Genomic DNA, 25,469 nt, shown 5'->3' with positions numbered 1-25,469 from the left:
TAAATCCACCGTCGAGAGGGGTGAAAGTTTCCCTCGCCTTGGTTTGGTTGTGTTGGTTGATTGGTTGGTTGGTTGGTTGGTGGCTGCGATGCTGCTAATTATAACCCTCCTGTAGCTGTGTAGCCTGGCAGAAGCCAGAAGACCACGCTCACAGATCACAGCACGTTTGAAGAACATGGTTAAGATGAAGTGGGTTCTCCGGGTTGAAGCTGCACCTCAAAGGAGGATCTGTGCCGCTTTGCGATTTAACGCAAAAAAGCCCACTTCTTAAGTCTTAAGATTAAAGACGATGGCCGTGTCACATCCGATGTACTGCAGCATTACACAGTATATGGAAATACCACGACACTGGTTGACCACAGGGGGATTTACTATATACAGCCCCATGAATCAGCTCCTTCTATCTTTTTGCCATCATTTAATTCAGGTCATTGGTTACACTTTAAAGCTGCATTAAGTCGCGAGGGGCTGGAATCTAAACCTCTCAGTGTCAGATGTAGAGAGGATATTGATGAGGCAGCGTACGCCGTGCTTATGGTGGAGTAAAACTGGAGAAATCAACCAAACAAACAAAAAGTGCTTTTATTTTATATAGTGCATCATTGAAGATTTCTGTTTTAATCCACACAAATGTAAGTTTTAGGGCGCAGGTTAGGGCTGAACGATTTTGAATAAATGTCTAATCCGCTTATTTTTGACAGGAATTCTTATTTTCATTTGAAAAACACATTTAAAATGATTACTGTGTGACATGTGTGCAGATCCTTGAGGAACAAAGATGTCCTCTTCAGTCTGTAGAGTAAGAATAACGTTGTGTATTTCCCTGTTCAAAGATGATGAGCATCTCGACATTTTGCACTTGCAACTGGACGCGACGATAGGCTTCAGAATAAACTTGTGTCGACGAGCGAGCCCTGGCCATTCGTCTGTCACCGCGAGGGGAGTAAGCGACTCGCACTGAAAAGCGGAGGCTTGTGGAACTTTGACAGACTGTTATCCCGGCTGTAACAGATGCATTTTCAGCCAACTCAGGTGCACAAACATCTTTAATAAGCCCGGCTGCCTGTCTATGTAAATAAAATAGACACAAGCAAGCGCACAAAAGACTTATTGTCATGCCCTGTATGGCATAACAATAACTGCTGAGTCCTATAAATGGCTGTTTTCTTCTGCACCCTGGATGCAAAGGCATATCTCGCGACTGTACAACCACACTGTTATTTTCATTTCCTTCCATCACAAAGTCATTATTTATTTTATACAATTTTAAATCTGCACTAGAGATATTTAAAGATGTATTATGTTTACATGATAATAGTATTGCCAGCTACCACCAGAGGGAAAGCAAGTTACAAGTAAAGTTTCCAGTCTAGTCATAACACAACAATAGTGTTGCACATTCAACGTGACGTAACGCAACCACACATAACATCTAAGAGCCGACTAATCAGACGCGCCTCGTGCGATGACGAGACATGAATCACGAGTGTTACCTTCAAATTCCACGTCTTTTTTTAAACAGTTTAAGAATAACCGCAGTGTTGAGGAGGCCCCAGTTTAGACGGAGGTATAATTAGGGGTGGGTTCATCCGGACGCGTTACAGGCTTCACACCATCCTCTCAAAGGCGGCAGACTCCAGGCTTCAGACATTCAGGTGACATCACAGATGCAGCATTTATGTCAGTGAATCGGCACATTTTGGAGTTGTATTGCAAATCTTTGGATTTATTTCTGTGATTTAACAGATAAACGATACAAAAACAAAGAGAATATCACTGCTCACCTCCAATGTCGGGTCTGAGTTTGTTGTCATATCCGTCAAGTAGGCTATTTAGGATGTGCGTGACATCGCTTTCATATACTTTGGGAGTCAGCACCCACGTCTTGTTAGCCGTCTCATCATCATATTCAGTCTGGAAGGAGCTGCGGGGGGGGAGGGGAGGGGAGAGAGGGAGGGGGGGGGAGAGAGAGGAAAACAAAATACATTCAATCAAGTTGGCATTTATTTTTTAAAGCAGAGGAAATGTTTTCTTCCCTGATGTTTCTTTACTTTCTTACAAAGGAAGACAGGAGCAAGACAGAAAAGGGGGTCTTGTGAAGATCTCACCCTTTGTCAGGAGATAAACTCGGGGAAATATTTCAGAGCTTTTTATCGCCCCTTACTGAGATTAATCTTCCCTTTCAACTTTGTCTCCACACTCTCACACACACACACACACACACACACACACACTTCCACCACTTGTGATGGGGAAACAACATGAATTCCAATGCAATAGTTTCACACTGTAATGTTGTCGTTCATCAAATATTCATTTTGCTGTGGCCTCCTGTCCTGAAAACATGCTCTGCAATGAGTGGGAAACAGTTTGCAGCAAAGAATAAAGAAGTGTCTCTTCAATATGGGAATCAATGGCATTATATATGCACATAAGACAAATTCAAACTGTGTAATCGAGTGCAGATGTTGATGAGATTATTTTCCTTTCCTTTGAAACGATGACATCTTAATTGTTTCTGACTGATGAAAATCATCCCTGAGCAGAGGTGCCGTTTGATGATTTATTGGAGATATTGTGATTAATGGATTTCTCTGCTTATTTTCATTAGAGGAAAAATGTGTACACAGAGGATTCTGTCACTTCACCAGACTGCCACCAAAACAAATGTGACACTTTGGTTCAGCGATTGATTTTGTCATTCTGGAAGCTGTGTACTCCCCTTTTCCTCGCTAACAGCTGGTGCCAATGTTCAAGTGCTGTGTGATACAACAACAAGTACAAAAATACTGTTTCCTATTATGCTGCAAATCAAAACATTTGATGACGCTTGGTGCACAGGTGCAGGCAGGTAAACACAAACAGACGTTTAAAACACAATAGAGTAATTATAAAAGGAGAAGATCGACTCGGATCAGCCCAAGACACAATAATGAGCTCATCCCTCAAACGAGGATGAGGTCTGAGTACGAGAGTAGGATCCCGTGAACCAGAAAATTGTACTTTGGACTGCAAATCGATCCCCGCGACAGGCTCAAGACGCCACTAACCACCTACATGAGAATCATGACAAAGTGTTTGCTAAAGAACCGCAATAGTGTAGTCAAATGTCTAAAACAAAGACCAGATTTGAGGTTTCTGTCCAGTAAATACAGCAAAGAATCACGGCCACAGAAGGACGTAATGGCTGCTATTGCAACACAACATCTTTTAGACAGCTGATGTCACATGTCAATTGTAAAATATCAATTAAACATAACACTTAACACGTAACATCTTGCTCTGTCGAAGCAAGATGTTCTGCCCTTTGCTTTAAAAACTTCAAAAGAGCTCAAATTAAAGCTATTTTCACTCAACAGAAGTCGGATTGTGACAAATAAGTCCGTCAACAAAGGCAGTCAAATCACCTCTTGTTGACCTGTTTCTAATGACAGTGTTTTTCATGTCAGGAAATTGGACAAAGAAATGTAATGTTTGTGATTTGAGTTCTAATTGTGCCGTTAAAACTTGTTGAAAGACTAGATGAATAAGGACGAGAACTCAAACTCTCTATCTTATTAAACAGAACACTTGCACATGACCATATCCCTCGTATTAAATAATTTAAGTCCATCTGGTAAACCTTTGAGAAGCTTTGCAATAGCCAATGAAATATGGAATGAAAATACACTTCCTAGCTCCCGTTATTAGTGTGATCTTCTTCATATATGCAAATGACTTAACAAGAGGCCTGTTTTACGAATTACAAGCACAGCCTTTGTTGTGGCTGTTTGATAGAACAACATAGATTGAGGATTCAGCCATAGAATGCATACCAAACGCAGCATGCAGTGACAAAAGGAAGACAAAAAAAAGTGATAGAAAAATAGATTGTGTCAAATCCTCAAGCTGTCACAGTTTCTGGATCACTCGAGCACCTCCTTCACCCACGGAATGAGATCAGGGAGACTGGCAACAACACAAAAGAGCAACCTTGAAACAATTGTGAGCGTTCTGTGAGACTTTAGAGACACGAGAAGAAGAGAAATAATAAAGAATGGTGAAAATGGAAAAAGAAATAAAACACACACACACACACAGGACAGTTTCCATGGTAAAACACAAGGATGTGTTCTTAGGTGTGAGGAGCATTGTTATGGAGGGCCACTCTTTCTTTTAGACTTCATTAAGTGCTGTCCATCTCTATAATAACACTTTCAGATTTGCGTGACTGGATGTTATAAAGAGTATTCAGGCACTGTCTGTCTGACAGACGCATACTGAGCACAGGCAGGGGCAGAGAAGGCTGTGGGAATCTGAAAATCACTAGTTTTTTTTTTTTTTACATCCATATTCATCCTGCAGTGTTTCTCTGTATATATGGAAATGCTCCGCAGATGAGCAGATCAAAGGACGAGGCATGTGTTCTCCACTGCAGGCAGATCTGAAGTTTCGCCTGCTAATTTGGTACCTGGAGGCCCACAGAGAGGTCTGCACCAGTGTGTGTGTGTGTGTGTGTGTGTGTGCCTGCTGCTGCTGCGTGTTTGTGTGTGTGTTTGTTTTCATGCATATGTATGTCCATGTCTGTGTACGCAGTGATGGAGAGTGCTGGAGTTAAGTGTTAAGTGTCCACAGCAGCCCATACTGAGGAGAATCTAACTCATGGATTCCAACTGCCACACCTTTGAGAACCACTATAGGGCAGTTTTCTGCTGCATATTATGGAAAAGTGACGTGAAAATGACATTTTATTTATTTTATTACTGTGTGCTTGGTTATGTGATTGGTATATACATATACATATACACATATATATATATATTTATTTATTTATTTAATATATATATATATATTATATAATTATATATATATTATTGTGACAGCACACGCATATCATGTTATAGCTACACATCTACTGTACCTTCACAAGCTCTGCCTATGACGGGAGAAAATTAAACGATACCATGATGACATTTTACTGACAAACTGTAATCGTTTGTAAATATGTGACATTTTCCTCCTGCGTATTGTGTTTCACTGTCAAACAAACAGAATGCAGTGAAGGTGTTCTTACCCAGGACAGAGACAGGTCTATTTCGAGGTGCAGTATCATTCAGGACATAATGTTATCATAATAAACACTAACATGGCCAGGTTAACTTGTTTCAGTCAGCTACAATGAAGGTGAGCAAGGCCAAACTAATGTTTGACAAAATGACGTAAACAAAACCTTAACAGTGTAATCAAATATCCACAGCCCAATAAGATGCTGTCTAACATCACATGGCGGATTAACAGGCATTGCAACGGATTCTGGCGAGTCAGCATTTAAAGGAACGCCGAGTGTTTTAAGTCACTGTAATACAGACAAAATTAAAGTTAGGTTCGGACTGAGATATTCAAGATGCGACAGTGGAAATATGTTGGACGGGAAACTCTTTAAGCTTGAAGATTATTAAGAAGAAGAAGGCATATATTGTCATTATTATTATTATTATTATTATTATTATTTCACAGTACGAAAAGAAAAAGTAAATAATCACCAGTGCTAATGCAAAGCTTTCCAACTCCGTCCGAGCAGCTGTAAATTCACTAACGACATCACCGAATATAAAGTGAGAGAACTAAATTACAAAGCCAGAGGCAGCGATGAGCCGTGACTGCCATTTTCTGACTGCCCCCCCCCCCCCCACCCCTGTCAAAACTGTCTTAAATCACCACCACAGGACGAAGAAGAAGAAGACTGACATCTGCGCAACATCGACTCCATTTTAATAACTCGGCCATAAATAAATATGATTGTCATTTTGGGATACATGACAGCTTTGACAGTTTGTCAAAAAAATAAAATACATGTCCCAACTGTCTTTGAGTAATGACGAAAAGCAGAGTACAATGTGTGTGTGTGTGTGTGTGTGTGTGTTCGCTGTTTTATTGGGATGGAATTTCACTCACTGTGGATTTCTGCAGGTGTCATTCATGAAGTTAGCAAATAAGTTTTCCTCTTCAGTCCAAAAATATTCATACTTTTATTTTCTTGGTTCAGTCAGAAAAATAAGTACTTTTTTTAAAATTACCTTGACGTGTTTCCACCACTTCCTGTGGGCTTCCTCAGAAGGGTCATGTGACTTGTCTTGCTTCCTGTTTTATACAGGTTTTTCAGACAGCGGGGGATGACTACTCCGCCCCCTGCTGTCTGTGGAGGCCCACAGGTAGTGGTTCAAACGTGTCAAGATAATCAAAGAAAAACACTTATTTTTCAGTCTGAATAAACAAAACTTAACCTCAAATGTTTCTCATGTTACATTTGTGCCACAACACAAGCTCAAAATGATACTAAAACGCTTCTGTAGATCTTTTGAAGACTCTTTTAATGATAAACCAAACATCACTGTAGCACAACAGAAGCTTCCTCACTCATTCACATCACTTTCTCCTGTCTTCAATGAAAACAATGCACGTGCTGGAACATTCCTGAATGCCGTGAAGCGATAACTGACCGTGTTTTGCATGTGTGCTTAATGTAAAGTGACGCCATCGGACAAAACTACACATAGTAACTGTCAATGAGTCACAAAGTAGCATAGACTTCTGAAAGCATGCCTGCGGCCTTGAGCGGTGCCTTATGTAAGAGGTCTCATACTTGAATCACAGATGATTCTTACCCAGCTGTCCTTTAATGAGTGGGAAAGGCCCAGGACTTGCATGGAATATCATTTAAATAGAATAAACACCTTGTCTGGAGTCGTAAACATGGCCCAGCCTCAGCCCCGTCGTTATTGTTGTTGTTATTTAGGAAGCGCTCACATGTCGCCGGCATTGATCTATCTATCCAAGTCCATTATGGCCCGGTCGCTCATGCACAACTTGCGACGCTCATAACTTGTCCAATAGATCTCAAGTGTGAGTGAAACTCAATGGGGTATGTTATGCTGCAGTGTTTACTCGAGCATGGAGACAACACTACTTGTGCATACAATTAGAAAATGCACAGGCCCTGACAGAGCACGGCTGGGGCAGGGAGCCCCCGTGGCTGCCATCACCGCCACGGTGATTGAACGCCGGCTGATTTATCTGCCTCCATTTTTCACCCTTGAGCAGCACAAGACCACAAAGATGTGAGGAGCACCAACCGTCCGCTTCCTCTCCACTGTTGCTGTCTTAAGCGAGAACAGCCACATAGCTTCTTATCAACAAATCTGCACCTTAGTGAGGAATAAAAACGCATGTTTTCTCTGTGTGTGTGTGTGAGACAAGGATCAGTCAGTACATATGTGTTATCCTTGTCCTTATTGTGCCTTCACACTTGTATTCTCTGAGTGATTGTCTGCCATTTTGATTTTTTTTAGAACATAATTTTTCCCCCTAAAAAAAAAAATGCACTAACTGGATTAAATGTGTCTGCATTCACGTGCACGTTGACCATCACTAACATCTTAATTCGAGTCAAAGCCACAGCCGATGTCTCAATAACGAGGCTTTTGACTCTTAGAATAGATCCTTGATCCTTGAAGGCAGCTTAGCAGAGACTATGTGTAGCCTTAGCTTCACTCTGACTGCCACTGTGTGCTATTCTTAACGACGGGGCAGATTATAGCAGACACTGGGGGGGAAATAAGAATAATACAAAATAAAGCATGTGATGGACACAGAGCAATATTAATAGCACTTACAGTGATCGTCGTTTTCTTTTGTTTATTCATAATAAATGTGATGATGATAGAAATCTGCGGTGCTTGTGTCGCTGTGGCCACGAAATAAACACACTCTGCAAAACCACAATTATACTCATAGTCATATAGAATCCCATGTTTGTTGGTTTTCGACTACAGCAAAGACCCAATGGAGTCATTCAAGTCCAGAATTCCTCACCAACACCGGGGCTGGGTTGATGCACAGCACAATATGTGTGATGTGAGAATGTGATGACAACAAAAGCCGACACAGAATCGCGATTCACGTGAAGAAATATGAATTAAAATCTTACCTTGTCGGGAGATGAACGGCAATAAAGAGCCAGAGAAGCAGCTTCGGGGAGAGGGAGAGCTTCGCCATTGCTGCCGAGCATTTGGAAGCTAAACTAGGTGAAGCCATCGTCACCATCTTCGTTTCCTCTTTCCTTTTTTTTTTTTTTTTTTTTTTGCAGATGGACGTGTCCGTCTATTCACTGTGTTTCCTCTCTGCGATACATAACGGACGCTCGCAGCAGCGGGTCTGCAGTTGTAGACCCGAGGCGGACGTGCGGTGGAATCAAATCAGCCAAAAACCAAAATCGATGCGAGTCGGAGCTCGGGCTGGATTTCGTATCGCTCGTTTTTCTTTTTCTCGTTCTCTTTTCTTCGCGAGTCTGCTGCTGCTGCTGCTGCTGCTGCTGAATCGGCAGAGCCTGGCTGGCAGCAGGGCCTCGGAAAACTGTCACAGACGACGAAGCCCCCCCTTCGCCGTAATGAGCTACTCTAAAATCGGGCAGCCACGAAAACGAGTGGAGCCTCGGTCTGAATGCAGATTTACACTCGGGTCAGAGAGGAACTGATGCACGTTGCTGCAGCACGGATCAACACATGCGTGGTCCTCACTGAGCGGAAGCATCATATGCCTTCACAGAGCAGGCGGTAAAGCCACAAAACACTGCTATAATATAAAACTGTGGAACATATGATGACATATAACATTATTACGTCCACTTGCATGTGGTGTGAGTGTAAAACTAGCTGCCGTTGATAAAACAATAACACATTTGAGTCATAATTGATCAACAAACTCATTTCTCTGTGTATAAGTCACGCTTTCAGCACCTCGGACAGCTCTCTGATTCTCATTTGCATTAGAGACCATGCGCCAAACCAAGGGCAGCGCCCTTTACTTTACTTTAAATCAAACTTAAGAAACATGCAGACCCTCCCAACCCTGAGGTATCACAATCAATACAATAACAACATTCCTAAAAAAGAAATGTGTGCAGGAATCCGTGTCCCGGTTTATTTATTGTGCTGATTCTCTAAACAAACTGTGCCAAAGGATATTTACATGTTGGAGACCAAAGACTTATTTTTAAACAAATCCATGAAGTGCATTCTGAGTTTTGCAATGTCGTCTGAGAGGTAGAGCGGGGAGGAATCGTCCATATTCACACTCACCACTTTATTAGGTACACGGGACACCTAATAAAGTGGCACCAGGTGTGGTCTTCTGCTGCTGTAGGCCATCTGCTTCAAGGTTAGACATGGTGTTCTGCATATCTTTGTTGTAATGAGTGGTTGTTGCCTTTCTGTAATTTCAAACCATTATCCTCTCACCTTTGGTATCAACACGGGAAGACTATTGGTGGTTCAGAGCCTTATAGAGCAGGGGTTTCTCAATTCTGGTCCTAATGAGCTGAACTGTTTTAAGTCATATTCACACCAGTCCGTCTAATTCGAATCCTAGTTCGTTTGTTCGGAAAGTCTGGTTTGTTTGGGGAGGTGTGAATGCGCGACCGAACTCTGGTCCGCCTAAAACATAGGTCTTGGTTCGCTTCAAGTGAACCAAATGCAGGAAGTGGACTAGAACGCGTGGAAGTGTGAAAACAAACTTGGACCGGCTGAATGTTGCGACCCCCGATTGAACCGAGTCCCCAATCGTACCGAGTCTAGCCGAGATTATTAGGTGTGAATACGACTTTAGATGTTTGCCCTGCTCCAACACACCTGATTCAAAGGCCTGATAATGACCAATTTATTTGAATCAGGTGTGTTGGAGCAGGGAAACATCTAAAACATGGAGGGCAGTGGGTCCCCAGGACCAGGATTTAGTCACCCTGCTATAGATGGTTGTGTGTAAGAATACCAGTAGATCAGCAGTTTCTGGAATGCAGATCGGCACAGGTGTACCTACTAAAGTGGTTAGTGGGTGGAAGTATGTATCCTCATGCTCATGTCGTAGTGGGTGTAACTTCTCTCCAAGGACTCCTTAAAGCGATATGAGGGGAGAAAAACCACAATCTAAAATATATATAATGGCAGCCTGCCCCATACTGTCTCATAAATTACTTTGATGCTGCTGTTACACTTTACACAATTTCTTTCATTGCTTGATCTCTTTCCTCCTCAATTGCTTGGATGACAAGTCTCGACTGTCTTTAAATGTTACTTTATGGGAACAAAAATGAAGAGAGAGAGTCTCCTTGTAATGTGAATGACATTGCCCACAGCAGCATTATTCTGGCTTATGTTTCCCCCCTTTTCCAAATGTGTATATACTGATATATAGATTGAACTTGAGCTGCATTTTCTCACAATACGGTTTCATAACAGTCGGTTACAATATCGACACGATCGTGTAGATATATCCCAACTATTCCTTTGTTTAAACACAGCTCTTATTGATTTCATTTAAACCACAATCCGTCACTGGCGTTAACAGTGAGTGAAAGCACCAGTGAGAGTGGCAGGCACAGTTGAAATAAGCAGGTGCTGGGTGACTTGTCGTCTTGTCATGGTGCATTAGTCCAAAATCCCCTCTGAACATTTATTTCACAGGTATACAGCGAGTGAACACGCTTCAGTATCACTTCTACAGCCCCTCAAGGCTGCAGCCATTGTAAACTCTTGCATTACTTATTTTCTTGTCTAAAGCCTTCTGAACCTAGACCTATTCCCTTGTCTGGATTTTAGTGTTTAAACATCAACGTTAGCTCCTCGAAGGTTAATGATTTGCTGATGAAGTTGACCCACCTCTCCAGAATTGGTACGATTAGGAACTTTCATGTAAGATTTCCTCTTTGCACAGTGTACGTATTTAAATGAACAGCTGTGGAAATGGAAATCTAGAAACGAATAAAACTGGTTCTAGCACAAACACAACTCATATCATTCAATCCTTAGAGCCAGTGTACGTCTCTCTGTCCTGTGGTCGCGTCGCCACAACTGTCGTGACCCAAACATGAGCATCAGAGATGTCGGTTGGCAGCGGGAGATATTGATTTAGCTGATGGACAAGGTCATTTATATAAACGCTAATATGACCAATGGCCAGAAAATTAATTAAACAGCTAATTAACCAAGGAGGATGCAAGCTTTATTTAGTTATTTATTTTTTGTTAGGTACACATTCACAGTTGATTGATGATTGAATCTCGAAATTAAATGAGTGTACGGCTGAACGGGGGTAGTGCTGTTTTGCTGTACATGATCTGTAATGCCTGTACTGAACATTTATTGGGATGATATGATGCCATCGTTAATATCGCTGGCAGAATCAAGAGCAGGAGAGAGTGAGAGTGAGAGAGAGAGAGAGAGAGAGGGAGAGATGTCAGTTTAGATCCACTTGGTTCAATAGTCACAGCAGAAATTGGAGCCAAATTGGCACATCGTCACATCACCTGGACTCTTATTCACTGACCCAACACTGAAAAGCCTATTCGACTGTGTCTACATGAAACATGCAGTTTCCTTCACTGTAATGAACTCACAAAAGCTCCCTGGATTATGATTATCCAGATATATTACACTAATCTTGTCCAAGTGTTTGTGTTTTTAGCAAAGCCAAATAATATGTGACTGTAGAGGCAAACTGTGATGGTGATATATATATATATATATATATATATATATATATACACACACATATACATACACATACATACACACATGTACAAATATAATGCTTGTGACATAAATTAAATAAAACCAGTCAACCTTCAAGTGTTTTCATTTATTTATTTTAACAGACTGGGCAGTTTTTGGCCATCGACAGTGGAAACAGGTGAAGGCTTGTAGTTGAGTGACATCTCTGCATAAAAAAGTCAGTAATGCCTTAATCTTTAATCGTGTCCCTTCGCTCCGCAGACAGAGTGACATGTGCGAATGTGGCCGTGGTGATGTGTTGTGTCATCTTTAGATAAGAGGTGGGGGAGGTACACTCCTCTGTGATGGCATCATTGAACACACAGATGCCCAGTTCCACTATCATTCCAGTTTCTTACAGCCCACACATATGCTGTCACAGCCTCACTCTGTTGGCGTCAAGCTGTGGGAGCAGAATGATCTACTGTAAGCACTACTGGATATTAGAAACAGTCTGGCATTCAGACCAAAGTGACGCAACATCAGACGCTAAATTGAAAAGGAAATAAGTGGAAACAAAAATGTACACAACAGACATTAATTCTGATCAATAAAGCTCAAAATAACACAGAGCCCTAACAAGATGAATACGTTTTGTTTGTTAAACTTTTCAAAAACTCAACTTTACTGAGTGCTTTTGGACAGGGACACGAGAAAGCACTCTCTGTTCTGGTGTTATTAAGCATTTTAAAACACATTTGAGTTGCCATTAAGAGCAACCGCTTCTCCGTGACTTTATGTTCTCCAGTTTGCTTTTACCTTTACACAAGATAATGGTTTCTGTCACATTTTATACAGAACATTTAACTCGAAACGATGGAACAACCTGGCAGAAACGATGATGTGTGAGTGTATCATTATGTTCTGAGACGATTCCAGAACATTATCAGCGTGTGTTCTTTGTCGTATGTCATAATCAAACCTGTGATTGACAGGTCAGAAACATTAAGTTTACACTACAGCCTCCCACACATTGCTTTGGAGACTCGAGACCGGAGGAACGCTTATGCATTTGCAGCTTAAAAAAACCCTATTAATACCACGAAAGTGTTTGATTTGCAGAGGCACTCAGATCTGGCAACCTGAACTGGGCACAAACCAGCAAATCAATCACTTCTGCAGGTGTGGCGACGCATAATGTCGGGATTGTGTGTGAATTACACTTGAAATACTGCTCTTGTGTGTGAAAGCAGAGGTGATGAGCTATACAGGCCATGGTTTACAGTGTGTACTGTATGTGTGGGTTCATATTAGTTTTGTTGTTATTGTTTCAGTTTTTAAATTGTATCTCAGCAGATGTTTTTTTTCTCACTTGACATTACATGGAATTAAATATAAGACACATGACAACATGTAAACATAAAAATTGGATCCTCTGTGTATTATAATTCCAAATCAATATACATTCACACTAGCTGTACACAAAGCAGAATTTACACTGCAGTCCTCATTTGTTGTACTCCAACAACTAAAAATGACTTTGCCACAGCAAATGAATTACTCAGAGCTGAGATGAAAAGCCCAAATTGACCTTTCAGAAGGCAACAGTGCTTATTTGAAAGTCTATAAAACTGAAATAGATATTGAATCGCATCATCTTTTAATAAAGAACATCATAGAGGTGCAACTGTAATCTGTAACAATTAGTGGCACACCAAAGTCCTGCTATAAACACGTCATAGTAAAGTTTTTGTAATGATTTTCAACAAACAAAAGATGCTCTCAAGGAGGATCAAAATCTATACTCAGAAAAACTTAACTTTATACTTGAAGACGTGGTGACAGGACTGAGATGCAAAGACAAGGGAGTCGAGGACTATTTATACATGAGGTAGGTGAACACAGGTGAAACCAATGAGGGGCGGGGTTAGCAATCACAACGACGGGAAAGCAATCACACAAAGACAGGAAGTCAGGATTTTAAAACAGAGGGAAAGATGGAGTACAAAATAAAACAGGAAGTGACATGACAAGACTGGACATGTCAAATAAACGTTCAGCTTCTTAAATGTGAACATTTTCTAGTTGTCTCGTCTAGTTCCAGGTTTGAGAAACACCGATCGACATTCTCTGACCAAACATGAAACTATGAAAATAATAGTTTCGGCCCTTATTCAAAAATATGCACAATGTTTTCATGACCTTGGCTTGATCACTGTAAAAATGAAAAAGTCTAGACGTCCCAGACGAGACAGTAAACACTTATCTTTCATGGCATCAAGTGAGACCTTCTGCAGCTGTTCCATTTGCCGCGAATGGGCCAACTTTCTTAATAGTGCGACGGCGCTCCGGGCTATTTTCAGTGGATATACGCACATATTTGGTTCAGAAAAAAAAATTCAAACTAGTTATAGAGTCACACTGCGTAGTCAGTCCCCCGCTCTCTGACCGTAGACTGCTGCAGTAACGCCGGATGCAGATTATAATTGCTGTTGTTTGGAATTTAGCTTTGGGGCTGACTGAGTCCTCTTCATAAATATTAACTGTAAAACTGAAATAAATAGAATTTTTCTCTCACATATAAATACTTTGCCTAGTCCTTTGTTGGATAAATACATGTAGTTCAACTTAGAAGGGTTAGTGTATTGCCCTGGATTACTTTTCTATTTGTACAAAGTGGGTTGCTTGGTCCTGCATGGTCGCTTTGAGAATTATTGCTAAATGCGTACAACATTTTAGGAGGATACTGTATATACTTCACCACCTAGAGCCTGTAAAAATAAGACTCAACCAGGGGTATTACAATAAACGTAAGTGCATTCCCAAAGCGGAGTCCTTTACACCACATTTTCTGCTTTCAGCCCCGGGCTTTTCTTTTGCTTTCTTTCTAAATTAGACACAAAGCAGACTTTAGATCCCTGGCAGGAGAAAGTGGTCTTGTATGAGGCAACAAGCATGAAGACACTGTCACTGATTCAGAATGCATTTGACAAAGTTCTAACACATTTCAATAACAATTCAATTCCTGTCTTTGTTGTTGTTTTCCAAACATCAGCGCGGCCGTATAATATCTGACTGTGTGTGAGTCCAGAGATGTGGACACACAGCAAAGGTTTTACAGTGCATTTGCAGCCTGGTTTTATTCAGCCAGCTAAGCAGGGACTGGGGCTCCCAGAAGGACATCTAAAGGCTGCTAAGCAGTCAGATGGAGACAGATCAGTTTCCACAGACTCCCCACTTTCTGATGGAGAGGGCTAAAAGCTGCATGAGCAAGTGGGCACCCAGCACTCTCCCGGGTTCACAGCCAAATACACACACAAAAGCCGTTCACACACAAATACAATATGTGGTTGCCATGGGACCTTCAAAAAAATGACTTCAAAAAACTATGGTTGTGTCATGATGTCATCACTGGCTGTTGTTATCCTTTTAGTCAGGGACAAATAGAATGCTCCGACTACCATGAGAACAACGAGTACAATATCAGCTGCTGTTGTGAGCAACCAAAGTACAGAGTACTTGGGTTGAAGGTGTTGTGCTCTTTGCCAGCTCTCGTTATTCTTGGGGCTTCGCACATTTCAAACTTCTGAATAGTCGAGTATTTATCTCACACTGCCGGTTATTCAGTGCCTCTCGATTTATCCTCTGTGAGTGAACATGACAATAGTGTCCATCTGCAGTCCCCAAGACTCCGACGCTTTTGCCAAAACAAATCCTCACCTTTGGTTTGTGCCATTCAAGGCTTGGAAAGACGGCTAATTCTCCCTCGTATCAAACTTGACAGACATTCCTCATGCAAAAATGACTTGTTGGGTGTTATTTATTTTATCAGCTGTCATCAGTGGCAAACAAGTATGATTTTTTTTTTTAAATAACTTCAGATAAATATCCACAAAAGCACTGGACATTTTCCCTCCAGTGCTGCTGAGGTGCCGGGGCTGTGCCAGCTCACATTACTGATTGACACCAGTGTGGCCATAGTTTGCTCTCCCTGTCCTTCTGCGCTCTCCTTTGGTGGCTGCAGCCTGGTGAGCAGTTGTGAGGCGTGAGGTCTGCCCCTGTGTTTGTGGCTGATCGATGGTCCGGTGGACATCTGTCATGATTGTGACATGTATGCATTTCCTGCTGCAGTGTGGTTGAGCCGCGACCTTAAAGGCCTGCAGCATCTGGTTGCCCATGGGGTTGTGAACTATGCTTTAACACGGGCCTACAGCAGGTTTACTGCGTTATTTAAAACTGTGGATATCATCTGACATAGTTACTCTATCTATATTCAACAGGGAATAAGAAAAAAACCCAAAACATCCTAATGAAGTTGCACAAAAACAGCTTCAAATGAAAACCTTGCAACATAAACTTGGTATTAATACAAACGAAAACTGTCTTTTGTGATTTTGAATGTCAGCATAAAGTCATCTATTACTCCAAACTACCCAAATACACATCCTTGCCAGACCAAAAGTAACTATTCCAGATTTCCCTCTCTCAGGCCTTACTAAATGATTAGCTGTGTTTCATAGCCATCCATTTTGTGGGTCAGTCAGTCAGTCATCATCTACCGCTTTATCCTCCGCCAGAGGGTCGCGGGGGGTGCTGTGCCAATCTCAGCTACATCGGGCGATAGGCGGGGTACACCCTGGACAGTTCGCCAGTCCATCGCAGGGCCATTTTGTGGGTTCTGTGATTAAAGTCCGACCTGTAAAATCCAATGTTCATATCAAGGTAATTATATGGTCTACATTGAAGAGAGGTCATCTGCAGTCCCGTGTGTAGTTCTGAGTCACAGCCTTCAGCTGCCTTTAGGAAATGATTTCAATATTATTAAAACAACCTTTAAAATCAATTCCCCTGCTGTTTTCCCCAAGAATTTGTGTCTCGTTGTGAGTTTAAAGAGATGATGAATGTAAATGGACTAAATGTGAAAGTACAGACTGGACAGAATGGTCAACAGAAAGTGTTCCACTGCAACTTTTCCATGCAGTGATGGGAGTTCGCGATCCGTCCTCTTTCGAAAAACACATCAGGCAACATTAGGGCTTTCATTTTCTGAGATCAAAGCAAAAATGCATCATAACCACCACTGGAAAACATAAGCCTGTGATGAATAGGAGGTGGCAGAGCATTAGTGTCCTTCAGGAGAGAGGAAGTGGGACTCTGGCACATCTTCAAAAGAAGGACCGATGAAATCAATAAGGCCACCTTGAAGCGACATAACAGCAACACTGGGTGTGGTTATGATGTTATGGAGATGGACATTATTTTGGAAAAACAACAGGATGTAATGGCACAGGCACCAAAATGCATTTGTTTTTCTCTATTAAAAGAAAAAATGCACTATGCAATAAGTGCATCTCAAAGATACATATCTTTGTGCTCTGCACCCGGTGTGCGTCAGTGTTTTTGTCTGAAAGTGTTGAGATGTTCCAGCTTTCTTACACTTCGTATTTTTAAATAGAAATCCTCAGGGTTCAGTGCAGCCCCTCACATGTAGAATCTGCATAAGTGGCCTTGTTTTAAATGAAGCCACGACACTGACGAGAACATAAAGGTCTGAGAAATTTAAAACTAGATGAACTCGACTGTTACAGCCTGACAGCAAAGGACATTTCTAAATCCTTATAATTCTTCAGTATTGAAACAATAGACAACATTATTGAAGGAAAACTTTTTAAGAGTGTAATACAAGTTTTTTTCTCTGAAATCAGATTGTTCAGTATATCTAATATCTTAACACTGTGCTTATTTTTCAGGGTCACTCTGGGTTTGTGGCCCTACACATGAAGAAAAGCACAATCTTGGCTCCAAGTTTGGTGATAAAATGCCATTAACTGCCTCATTCAGCTGATGAGGCTGAATGAGGCCTCATAGTTATAGTTGATCACATTTTAGCACTGCAGACATCTCTGGTCATGCACGATGAGACAGTCAAGCAATAATTTCACCTCGGACAAAGAAAATTACAGATGACTTGTTTTTGTTTTGAGGTTTCCAATTATTCCTTTTGATAAGTAAAGAATAAAATGCTTCTGAAACAGATCGCTCAACTTCCTAAGTTAAAGAATTTACATTTAACACAAATATAAAATACATAAAACGTACAGTATTATTGGTTGTCACGGTCCGAGGAACAGGCAAGGGAGAACCCAAAAGCATGACAAGGAGGCAGTCAAGTTTGTGGAGGAAAAGCACTTTACTTTGTCCAACAGTCAGTATGAAAACCAGGAAATGAGTCCAAAAACAGGCAAACAAATCCAACAAGGGGCAGGCAGTAATCTGAAGTCCAAGACAGGCAAACAGGGTCAGAACAAAAGGCAATCGGGTAAACGCTGGAACGTTTGGCAGAAAAAACTAACACACACAAAACAATGTGTCAGGAAACACACACACACACACACAATAAGTTGATTGCATGGAGGAAAGGCAGGATCTGAAATCACAGGAGAATTAGTGACAAGACACTAATTAACATGGACACAAATTAAAAAGCAAAGCAAAACTAAGAGTGTTAATGTAACTACGTTACATTAGTGCTTTGTAGATTCCATCCATTTTGGACCGTTGTGTGTGCTAAACTTCAATGTTGTTGTTAAATAGTTTTGGTTATATTATTTAAACAAAAGTTACCTTTGGACCCAATTGCTCCTGCGACAAAGTAAAAAATAAACACTCTTTTACTGTGAAAGTGCAATGAAAAACCACTCATGAGGGAAAAAGTATACTGGCAAAAACAAGGGCTGGACAAAGTAGCAAACAAAAGTTTAAAAATACCTGACGAGACAAATCTTGACACAGCAATGGTGTGGCCGTTTACACTGGTCCTCAGGTTCACAAGAGACAGACCATAATATACACACGGTAATGGAGAACAGGTGGAAACAATCAGGGCGGGAAAAACACAAGGGGAAGCGACATGTTACCTGAAATGGGAGGAGAGTGAAATTTCAAAATAAAACAGGAAGTAAACTAAACACAACCAGCTTTCTTGGTCATGACACATAGTGAGAGATAATAGTGCTAGACGTCTCCTCCACGTATACCTGCACAGCTCAGGGTATAAAGAGTAAAGATAGCGTTGTTGTCATCCTTGTTTTTACTTCATGAAACTTCATTTCATCTGATTACACTTCTGCTGACACTCACCTTGCAGTGTTTATTGTATCAGCAAGAATAAAGCCGTCATTACCTGATTCATAATTCATCCCAGGCCTTTCACTTTACCATCACCCCCCCCCCCCCCCGTCTCAGCGTAAACCATCGCTCAGGATATGGGAAGCAGGATATAGTTTTTCTGATGTGAGAACAATTACCTGGATGCATGATTTGATTTAGTGCACTCGGGCTGCTGCATCCTAAGAGGTCTAATGGATTAAGCTAAGTAACTTCTTAATGTCTTTTCTGGAGAGTATTCAAAACCTCTATTGGATTTTCCGTGGCCCGCGCTCCAACATTTTTTTTGCTGCCTCTATAAGAATCCCTCCATCTTTCCTCGCTGCTTTTCTCTGCCTCTGTTTCCTTGCCCCTTGCTGCCCCCCCCCCTACTCCCCTAGCTGCCCCTGTCTTTGCTGTCTGGCTTCACAGTGCCAGCTGGTTGAATATGAAACTCGCTTGGACAGCTGCAAGACAGCAAGCAAGTGTCAGTTGAGAGACAGAGGGAGAGGGTGTATGAGACAGGAGTGGACTTGCTATGCACTGGCAGTAGTGTATCTGACGCTGTGTCAGTCACAGAGTAACCTACTGTGGCTCCTGATTGTATATTCACAGTCGCACTTACCCGGGGAGATTTCTTTTCTTTTCATTTGGAGTCTGTTGCAGTTTTGTTTACTGTGTTTTAAGCTCAAGATAAGAACGGTGTTCAAGTTGTGTAAAGATCACCCAGCAGATTCATTTCTCCTTTATGATGGAGAGAGAAGCAAGGTTTGTTTGTTCCCAATCAACGATTCACCTTTTAATGTAATATTTGGATTGAAGTGTTTTGCAGAATTAACTGTGAAAATGTTTCTTGTTAAACACAAGCATGTAAATGTGTTGGCTGCGTCAGAAGTTTTAAGGACACAGTTTAGCTTAGTTTGATGTTTGTACTTGTTAAATCAGGGGATTTGGCTAAAGTTTAAAGGCAGACGAGCTTCAGATAAACACACCATTAACACAATTGTATTTTAAGATTTGCAGACATGTTTGTTTAAAAGGGCTGAGAAAAAGATAAGTGGAGTATGTTTCTACAGAAGTTTGCTTTCACTTGATCTGAACATACAGTGAATCCCTATTCTCTTCATTTGTGGCCTGTGTTTTGTTTCTCACTGCACGCTTCATTACAGTAACACTCGATTTTTACATAAACCCACCGTGAGGAACAGGTTCACTGGCCTTAGTGCACCATAAATAGATAATTATATCACATTTGGAGAAAGTTAAATGGTACTTAGAATTAATAAACAACAATTCCTCTTAAAGCAAAACACCAAAATCAAATTTTGAGTTTGACTATGAGACATAATTTGGAGCCCAAAAAAAAAAAAGGCAGCACAGAGCTGGAGGATTGTGATTTATTTGGCTGTTGGCTCTGAAAAAGAATTCATGATTATGCACGTGGCTCGTGTCACAGTGAATAATAGCTGGCACAAGAGGAGGCACATTACAGCTTGGCGTATTAAAAATGCTGACAAAAGAAATGCTCTTTATGGTCTTTATAACTTTTGAGCATAAGCTCCGTGATATAAATGTATCCTCAGTTTTGTGGTTATGTGTCACAGGCAGACAATGAAGGCTTAAAAGAGGAAGAATATTAAGTAATTATCAAACATGTAATCACTCCTTATAGTCCTGTTACATATTCCCAGCGTGTCTCAAACACCTCGGAGGATGGATGGATAAGTCACAAATTAATCCTTCACAGGGTAACTGTATCACTGGAGAGATAATTCAGGCCAGATCCCTTTAGAATATGATTTTCCACAACCTGCGACAACACACACTGGCCGGGAGTTCGTCTCTGACAACTGTCAGGGTCTCATTAGCTCTCCAAGGTAGTTGTATATAAACCTGAAGTGCCAGTGCTGTGAGAAATTGGATTGCGCGAAAAAGTCAAATAAAAGAGCTCTGCTGTAACAGTGGACACCAAATATATATATATATATATATATATATATATATATAAAACCTGATGACACTATTACTTTTTTCTACTAAATGTAACAATCACACTGATAGTGATGGAAGGATGCGACTCCTCTCTCACTCTGCCGCTCTCCTCCGTCCTGCAGCCAAGTAAGTTTGACTTGAGCAGGAAAGAAAAGTAAAGGAGGAGGAAGAGCCCGAGACACAGATGTCACACATAAAGAAGAGAAAAAAAATGACACATTTAATATCAAAAGTGCAGCTGCAACGGTTGTCAAAATGTAATTTGAATGTGACTGTGTCAGATGTTTTTTTTTTGCAACACACAAGCAGAAACCAAGCAACTATTGCAACACCTCCCCCTGCTGGATCTACTGCAGTGAGATGAGCAGATGAATGATGGACTCCCTCTCTCTCTCTCTCTCTCTCTCCATTCCTCCCAATGTCTTTCCATCCCTTAACCTCACCCTTTTTCTCTCACTTATTTACTGGCTGTCTACTTCTGGCTTTTCCTCCTTTTCCTTCCCAGACTCTCTGAACAACTCCACATAGTGTCGTTGCCCAGGAAACATGGTGTCATGCACACAGACTAGAGTTGATGTGTTTTGTGGTCAGAGAAGCTAAATATTGGAGGTAATAGAAAATTGATTTGTGTGGTTTGCAACGTGCCCAAGCTTTTGGGCACGTTTTGCATCCTTGAGATCAGTTGGACTGTTTTAGATTAAAATAGCAAATACTACAACCTTGTCTCGTCGAATCTGTGGCAATAGTGTTTTCATACTGTTGGGAACAATAACTATGGTAGGCTGTAGGTGTATCATACAATACAGCTCCAAATTGAGAATATAATATTTGACATGTCAATTGCTATCTTTTTCCTCAAAATAAACCACAAAGATTTGAAGAAAATAATTATCAGTGGTTACAATGACCACGCTTGTGTTCTAATATGACTGCACTGACTACTCCACTGACACCCTGCACTGACACCCTGCACTGACAGTTGCCTCCGAAGGTGCAATGCTTTGCTGTGAAATGTTACCAGTGCAGTGTTCAGTCTCTCGGTTGTTCTCACCCTCACTGGTTACAGTGGAATAATAAATCTGTTTGTTCACACAGCTACAACCCCCCCCACCCCCCCCCGCTGACTCCTGAAACGTCTTTCTCACAAACACTCGGCTAATACAGCAGAATGTGGGGCCATCTGCATTTGTTTTTAAAGTCGCTGCATTCATATATATACATATACATATATATATGAATAGTCCACAAAAACATGCAAATAATGGTTAAAGTGGAGACTGAGTGTAAATGACTGCTTTGGCTCTTTCACATCACCTCCATAAGCCTCAGCGATATGGACGAGTGTTTGACATAATAAGATCAATGTAATTAAATACTAAATATAATAAACTTAATTCTTGTCAAAGTAAGTCAAGTCCAAATTCCGAGTTAAATCTCAAATCCAGCCCTGAAATGAAACGTGCCGGTCTGCTTGTGCCGTGTTCCTGGCAACAAGCAGCCATTTTAAACCCGCGGCATGATATCACTTGACGACACTTTGTTACGACGGCGATTTGGCTGATTTAGACGCACGCCGGAGGAGAACGCCATATGTTTTGTTTTGCTTCTGGTCTGATCAGGATCCATTTACCTTCCCCATCATTTGCGTCTAACCTATGACTGTTGATGGATGCGTTAGCGGCCTATGAATCCCTTGAGAGCCGATGTGAGATATGTGTCTGTGCCGTGCGCACGGTCGATCAAGACTTGATTTATCGCGTGATGCGCGGCGATGCTCGCTGCCTGCCGTTTACAGCACAACACATACATCTACAGATAAGAGGCTCTAAACAGGATGACATTTTGTTGAAAGGCTGTCCTGACATTGTGTGACATTATGTGAAAAATATAACAAGAGTTAAAATGTAGGCAGAAAAGCACACCCTCCACCCTCAAGTCCACTTTTCCTGAAGCGATTCTCATTATTGTGTTGCAAAAAGCCACGCTATGTCTCCAAGTGTGGCTTTAACAGCCAATTAATGCTTCACCCTGCGCTTCCTTGGTCACACGCCGTGTTATCCTGTAAGTTCTTTATTGATTTATGCTCTGGAGACTGGAAAAGCATTGGCCCCAAGAGGAAGTTGAGTTTTGTACATGTGCAAGCCGATACATTTATCACATTTGGGGTCTGTTCTTATGGCAACAAAGTGAAACTCCACAGAATAGATGATTTCAAAGGGGACACGTCATGGTAACGAGATACAGTATGATTGAATGGCAGCCTTTAGAGCTGCAGCGCTTGATAAAATGTATGCACGGCAGCTATTGGCTCTGACAAAGAACATCTGGAGAGCCTCGGAGTGCGAGGGAAGATTGGAAGTTATGGGAGCAGAAAGGGAACACCAAGAGAATTGACGAGTGAATATTACTCGTCAATTACCCCCCCAGAATCCCTGAAGGGTAAAACAGTGCTCAGGTTGAAACGGGGGCACAAGACAAAGAAGAACTTTAACCAGGTTATTGCTTTCACTGACCGTGGTAAATGTGGCTTTACAGTGTGATTTATAGGAGAGGAACACAGCTGTAGGCGGGACACACATAAGCCCGAGCACATACTCACACATGTGCGGGACCAAGCACATATGAGTACACACAATAAACACTCGACATGGACACAAAATCCTACTGTGTACCTGGCCATGGTTGAGCTTGTAAATCAATTGTGTTCGTCTGCTTTAGACTTACCTGTGGGCAAGCGCGTGTCTGCTCAGCAGACCTTCCAGCAGTGAGCGGTGTATCAGGTCAATACTGTACATGCCTGCTGGAGAACCGCTGCTTCAATACAAGACGGCTTACAGCACAATACCCTGCAAAAAAAACAACCAACAAACAAACAAACAAACAAACAAACAAACAAACTAACAGTCCTGCACCAAACAAAGCAAACACATTGTCCACATTGGATCCACGAGGGGTTTATACTTTGACCTTCAAGAATTAGGCACTCTTTACTTCGCTGTGTTTCAAACGTGCTAACGGCAGCAAAACGAAAGCCAGCGCCATTGTTTGGGAATAAAACTGCAAAGAAATTTGTTTCGCACTAATCCATTTTTGTATTATTACAAAGAATTGATTGTGTGCTACAGATGTGGCGGCTGAATCCACAGGCACCTCCGCACCGTTTCGGAGTCGCAACTTGGGGGATTCAGCACGCCACTGTTATTGCAATTATTAAAGTCCCCTTATTTTTTTACAAGAGCTAAATGAGTTGTTGTTTTTGCACTGGTACAAAATGTCATGAGGCTCCATGTGCCTCTGTTGGTCTGTGACTCTTATTAACTGGTGGGGTTGAAGTGGTGTTTCTGTAACGCAGTCAGAAAACTACTCTGATTCACATGAGAGCCCTACATGCAATTGAATGGAACACATTTGGTGATGGAAGCCAAATAGATTACCCCCCTCTGTTTGTCTGGTATTAAATTTAACCATGGATTGCAACAAGCTTAAGACCTCGCTTAATTCCGGATGCCGGGGTGGTAAAAAAAAAAAAACTGTAATCCAGGCATGTTAAAACTGACATTTTAATTATTTTACATACGAGGGAAATCAGTTTTTTGTGGATTTTATTTTATTTCAAGTCCATTTCTTATATTTCGAGGAGTGTGTGGTCAGGGATTTTAAGAGCAGATATTGTGATTAAAACAAAGGCAACAGAGATTGAAAATAAGTCTAAGAAGCGATTTAAGATGACAGGGCGAAGCTGATTAGAGATTAAACATCAAAAATATTTACAACACATTTTGAAAATAGCAGTTGCAGTGTCTTCTCTCTGTTCTTTAAGCCCTTTTTCTGGACTTTTCCTCGTCTCTGTTGACCATCTCCTCCTTCATTTGAACCCCACCGCCTCATTCTCTGTTGCTCCTTCACTACACCTTTAATCCCTTGCGCTCTCCTCCTGCCATTCTTCATCTCTGTTAGAGTAACGAAACATCAGTGGCAGACACAAAGGTGTCTGATGTTACCCTGACAACAACGTGAGAGGCATGGACAAAACTGCAGACGTGAGAAAGAAAAGAAATGCTTCAACTTGGGGACAATTCTTTTTATTTTCTAATGAGAGAAAACAGATAATTACACTCATGACATCATGATTATGTCTGACGGTGCTGCCTCGCATCACCCAGTCTTTCCTCTGGACGGACGAGTCTTGCTTTTGGCTGCTGCTGCTGCTGCTGCTGCTGCCGTCGTCATTAGCAGATGCCCAGTATTTTGCGGCATTCAACCATGACTTAATGGCTGCCTCATTCAGATAAACCTGTCACTGTGGTGCCACTGCAAATGTCACATTTTATGACTAATATTATCATTATTGCAATAGAACAGACTGTGGGCAAAGTCTCTCTCTACAAGCCGTCCACGGCCAAGTTTCGGATGGCATTTCCCTCCACCAAACATTACGGATGCAAAGTGGTGAAACTCTCTGAGAGGGATTTGTCGTTTTGCTGCTTTAGCGTCGGCGCTGATCCTGTCATTCTTTGTTTCTCAGTCATTTTCTGGGAACCGCTTTCAGTCGAGTATAGTCCCATTAGATTGGGACGCCGTCCAAACGAGGCAACAGTGAACGATGCTTAATCTAGCTCTCGAGTTCAATTTGGGGTAAAGATCGGAAAATGCAGCACGGGAATTCGACATTGTCGTGTTTAAGGAATTAGGTCAGAAAAAGTGATAACAAGTCATAAATAGTGATGAGTGAGCAAGTCTCCAGTGCAAAGTCTTTCAGTGTCTTTGGTGTTTTAGTTTTACAGCCTACAGAACTGGGGAGGAATCTGC

General features: G+C 41.5%; 1 protein-coding gene across 4 annotated transcripts in view; it reads right to left on the bottom strand.

Moving 5' to 3' along the window:
• gabrg2 (gamma-aminobutyric acid type A receptor subunit gamma2) overlaps positions 1-8,296 on the bottom strand; it is a 39,434-nt gene extending 31,138 nt beyond the window's left edge. For all 4 annotated transcript variants that reach the window (XM_058627361.1, XM_058627362.1, XM_058627364.1 and 1 more), the window contains exons 1-2: positions 7,967-8,296; positions 1,785-1,924 (exon numbers count right to left, since the gene is read on the bottom strand). In XM_058627361.1, the coding sequence (XP_058483344.1) occupies positions 1,785-1,924; positions 7,967-8,082 (256 nt within the window). In that variant the 5' untranslated portion in view covers positions 8,083-8,296. The remainder of the gene's footprint in view (positions 1-1,784; positions 1,925-7,966) is intronic.
• Positions 8,297-25,469: the final 17,173 nt, after the last annotated feature.

This window comes from Solea solea, chromosome 4 (genome assembly GCF_958295425.1).
Source record: "Solea solea chromosome 4, fSolSol10.1, whole genome shotgun sequence".
Classification (NCBI taxonomy): Eukaryota; Metazoa; Chordata; class Actinopteri; order Pleuronectiformes; family Soleidae; genus Solea; species Solea solea.
This window is presented reverse-complemented; position numbering and strand designations above follow the sequence as displayed.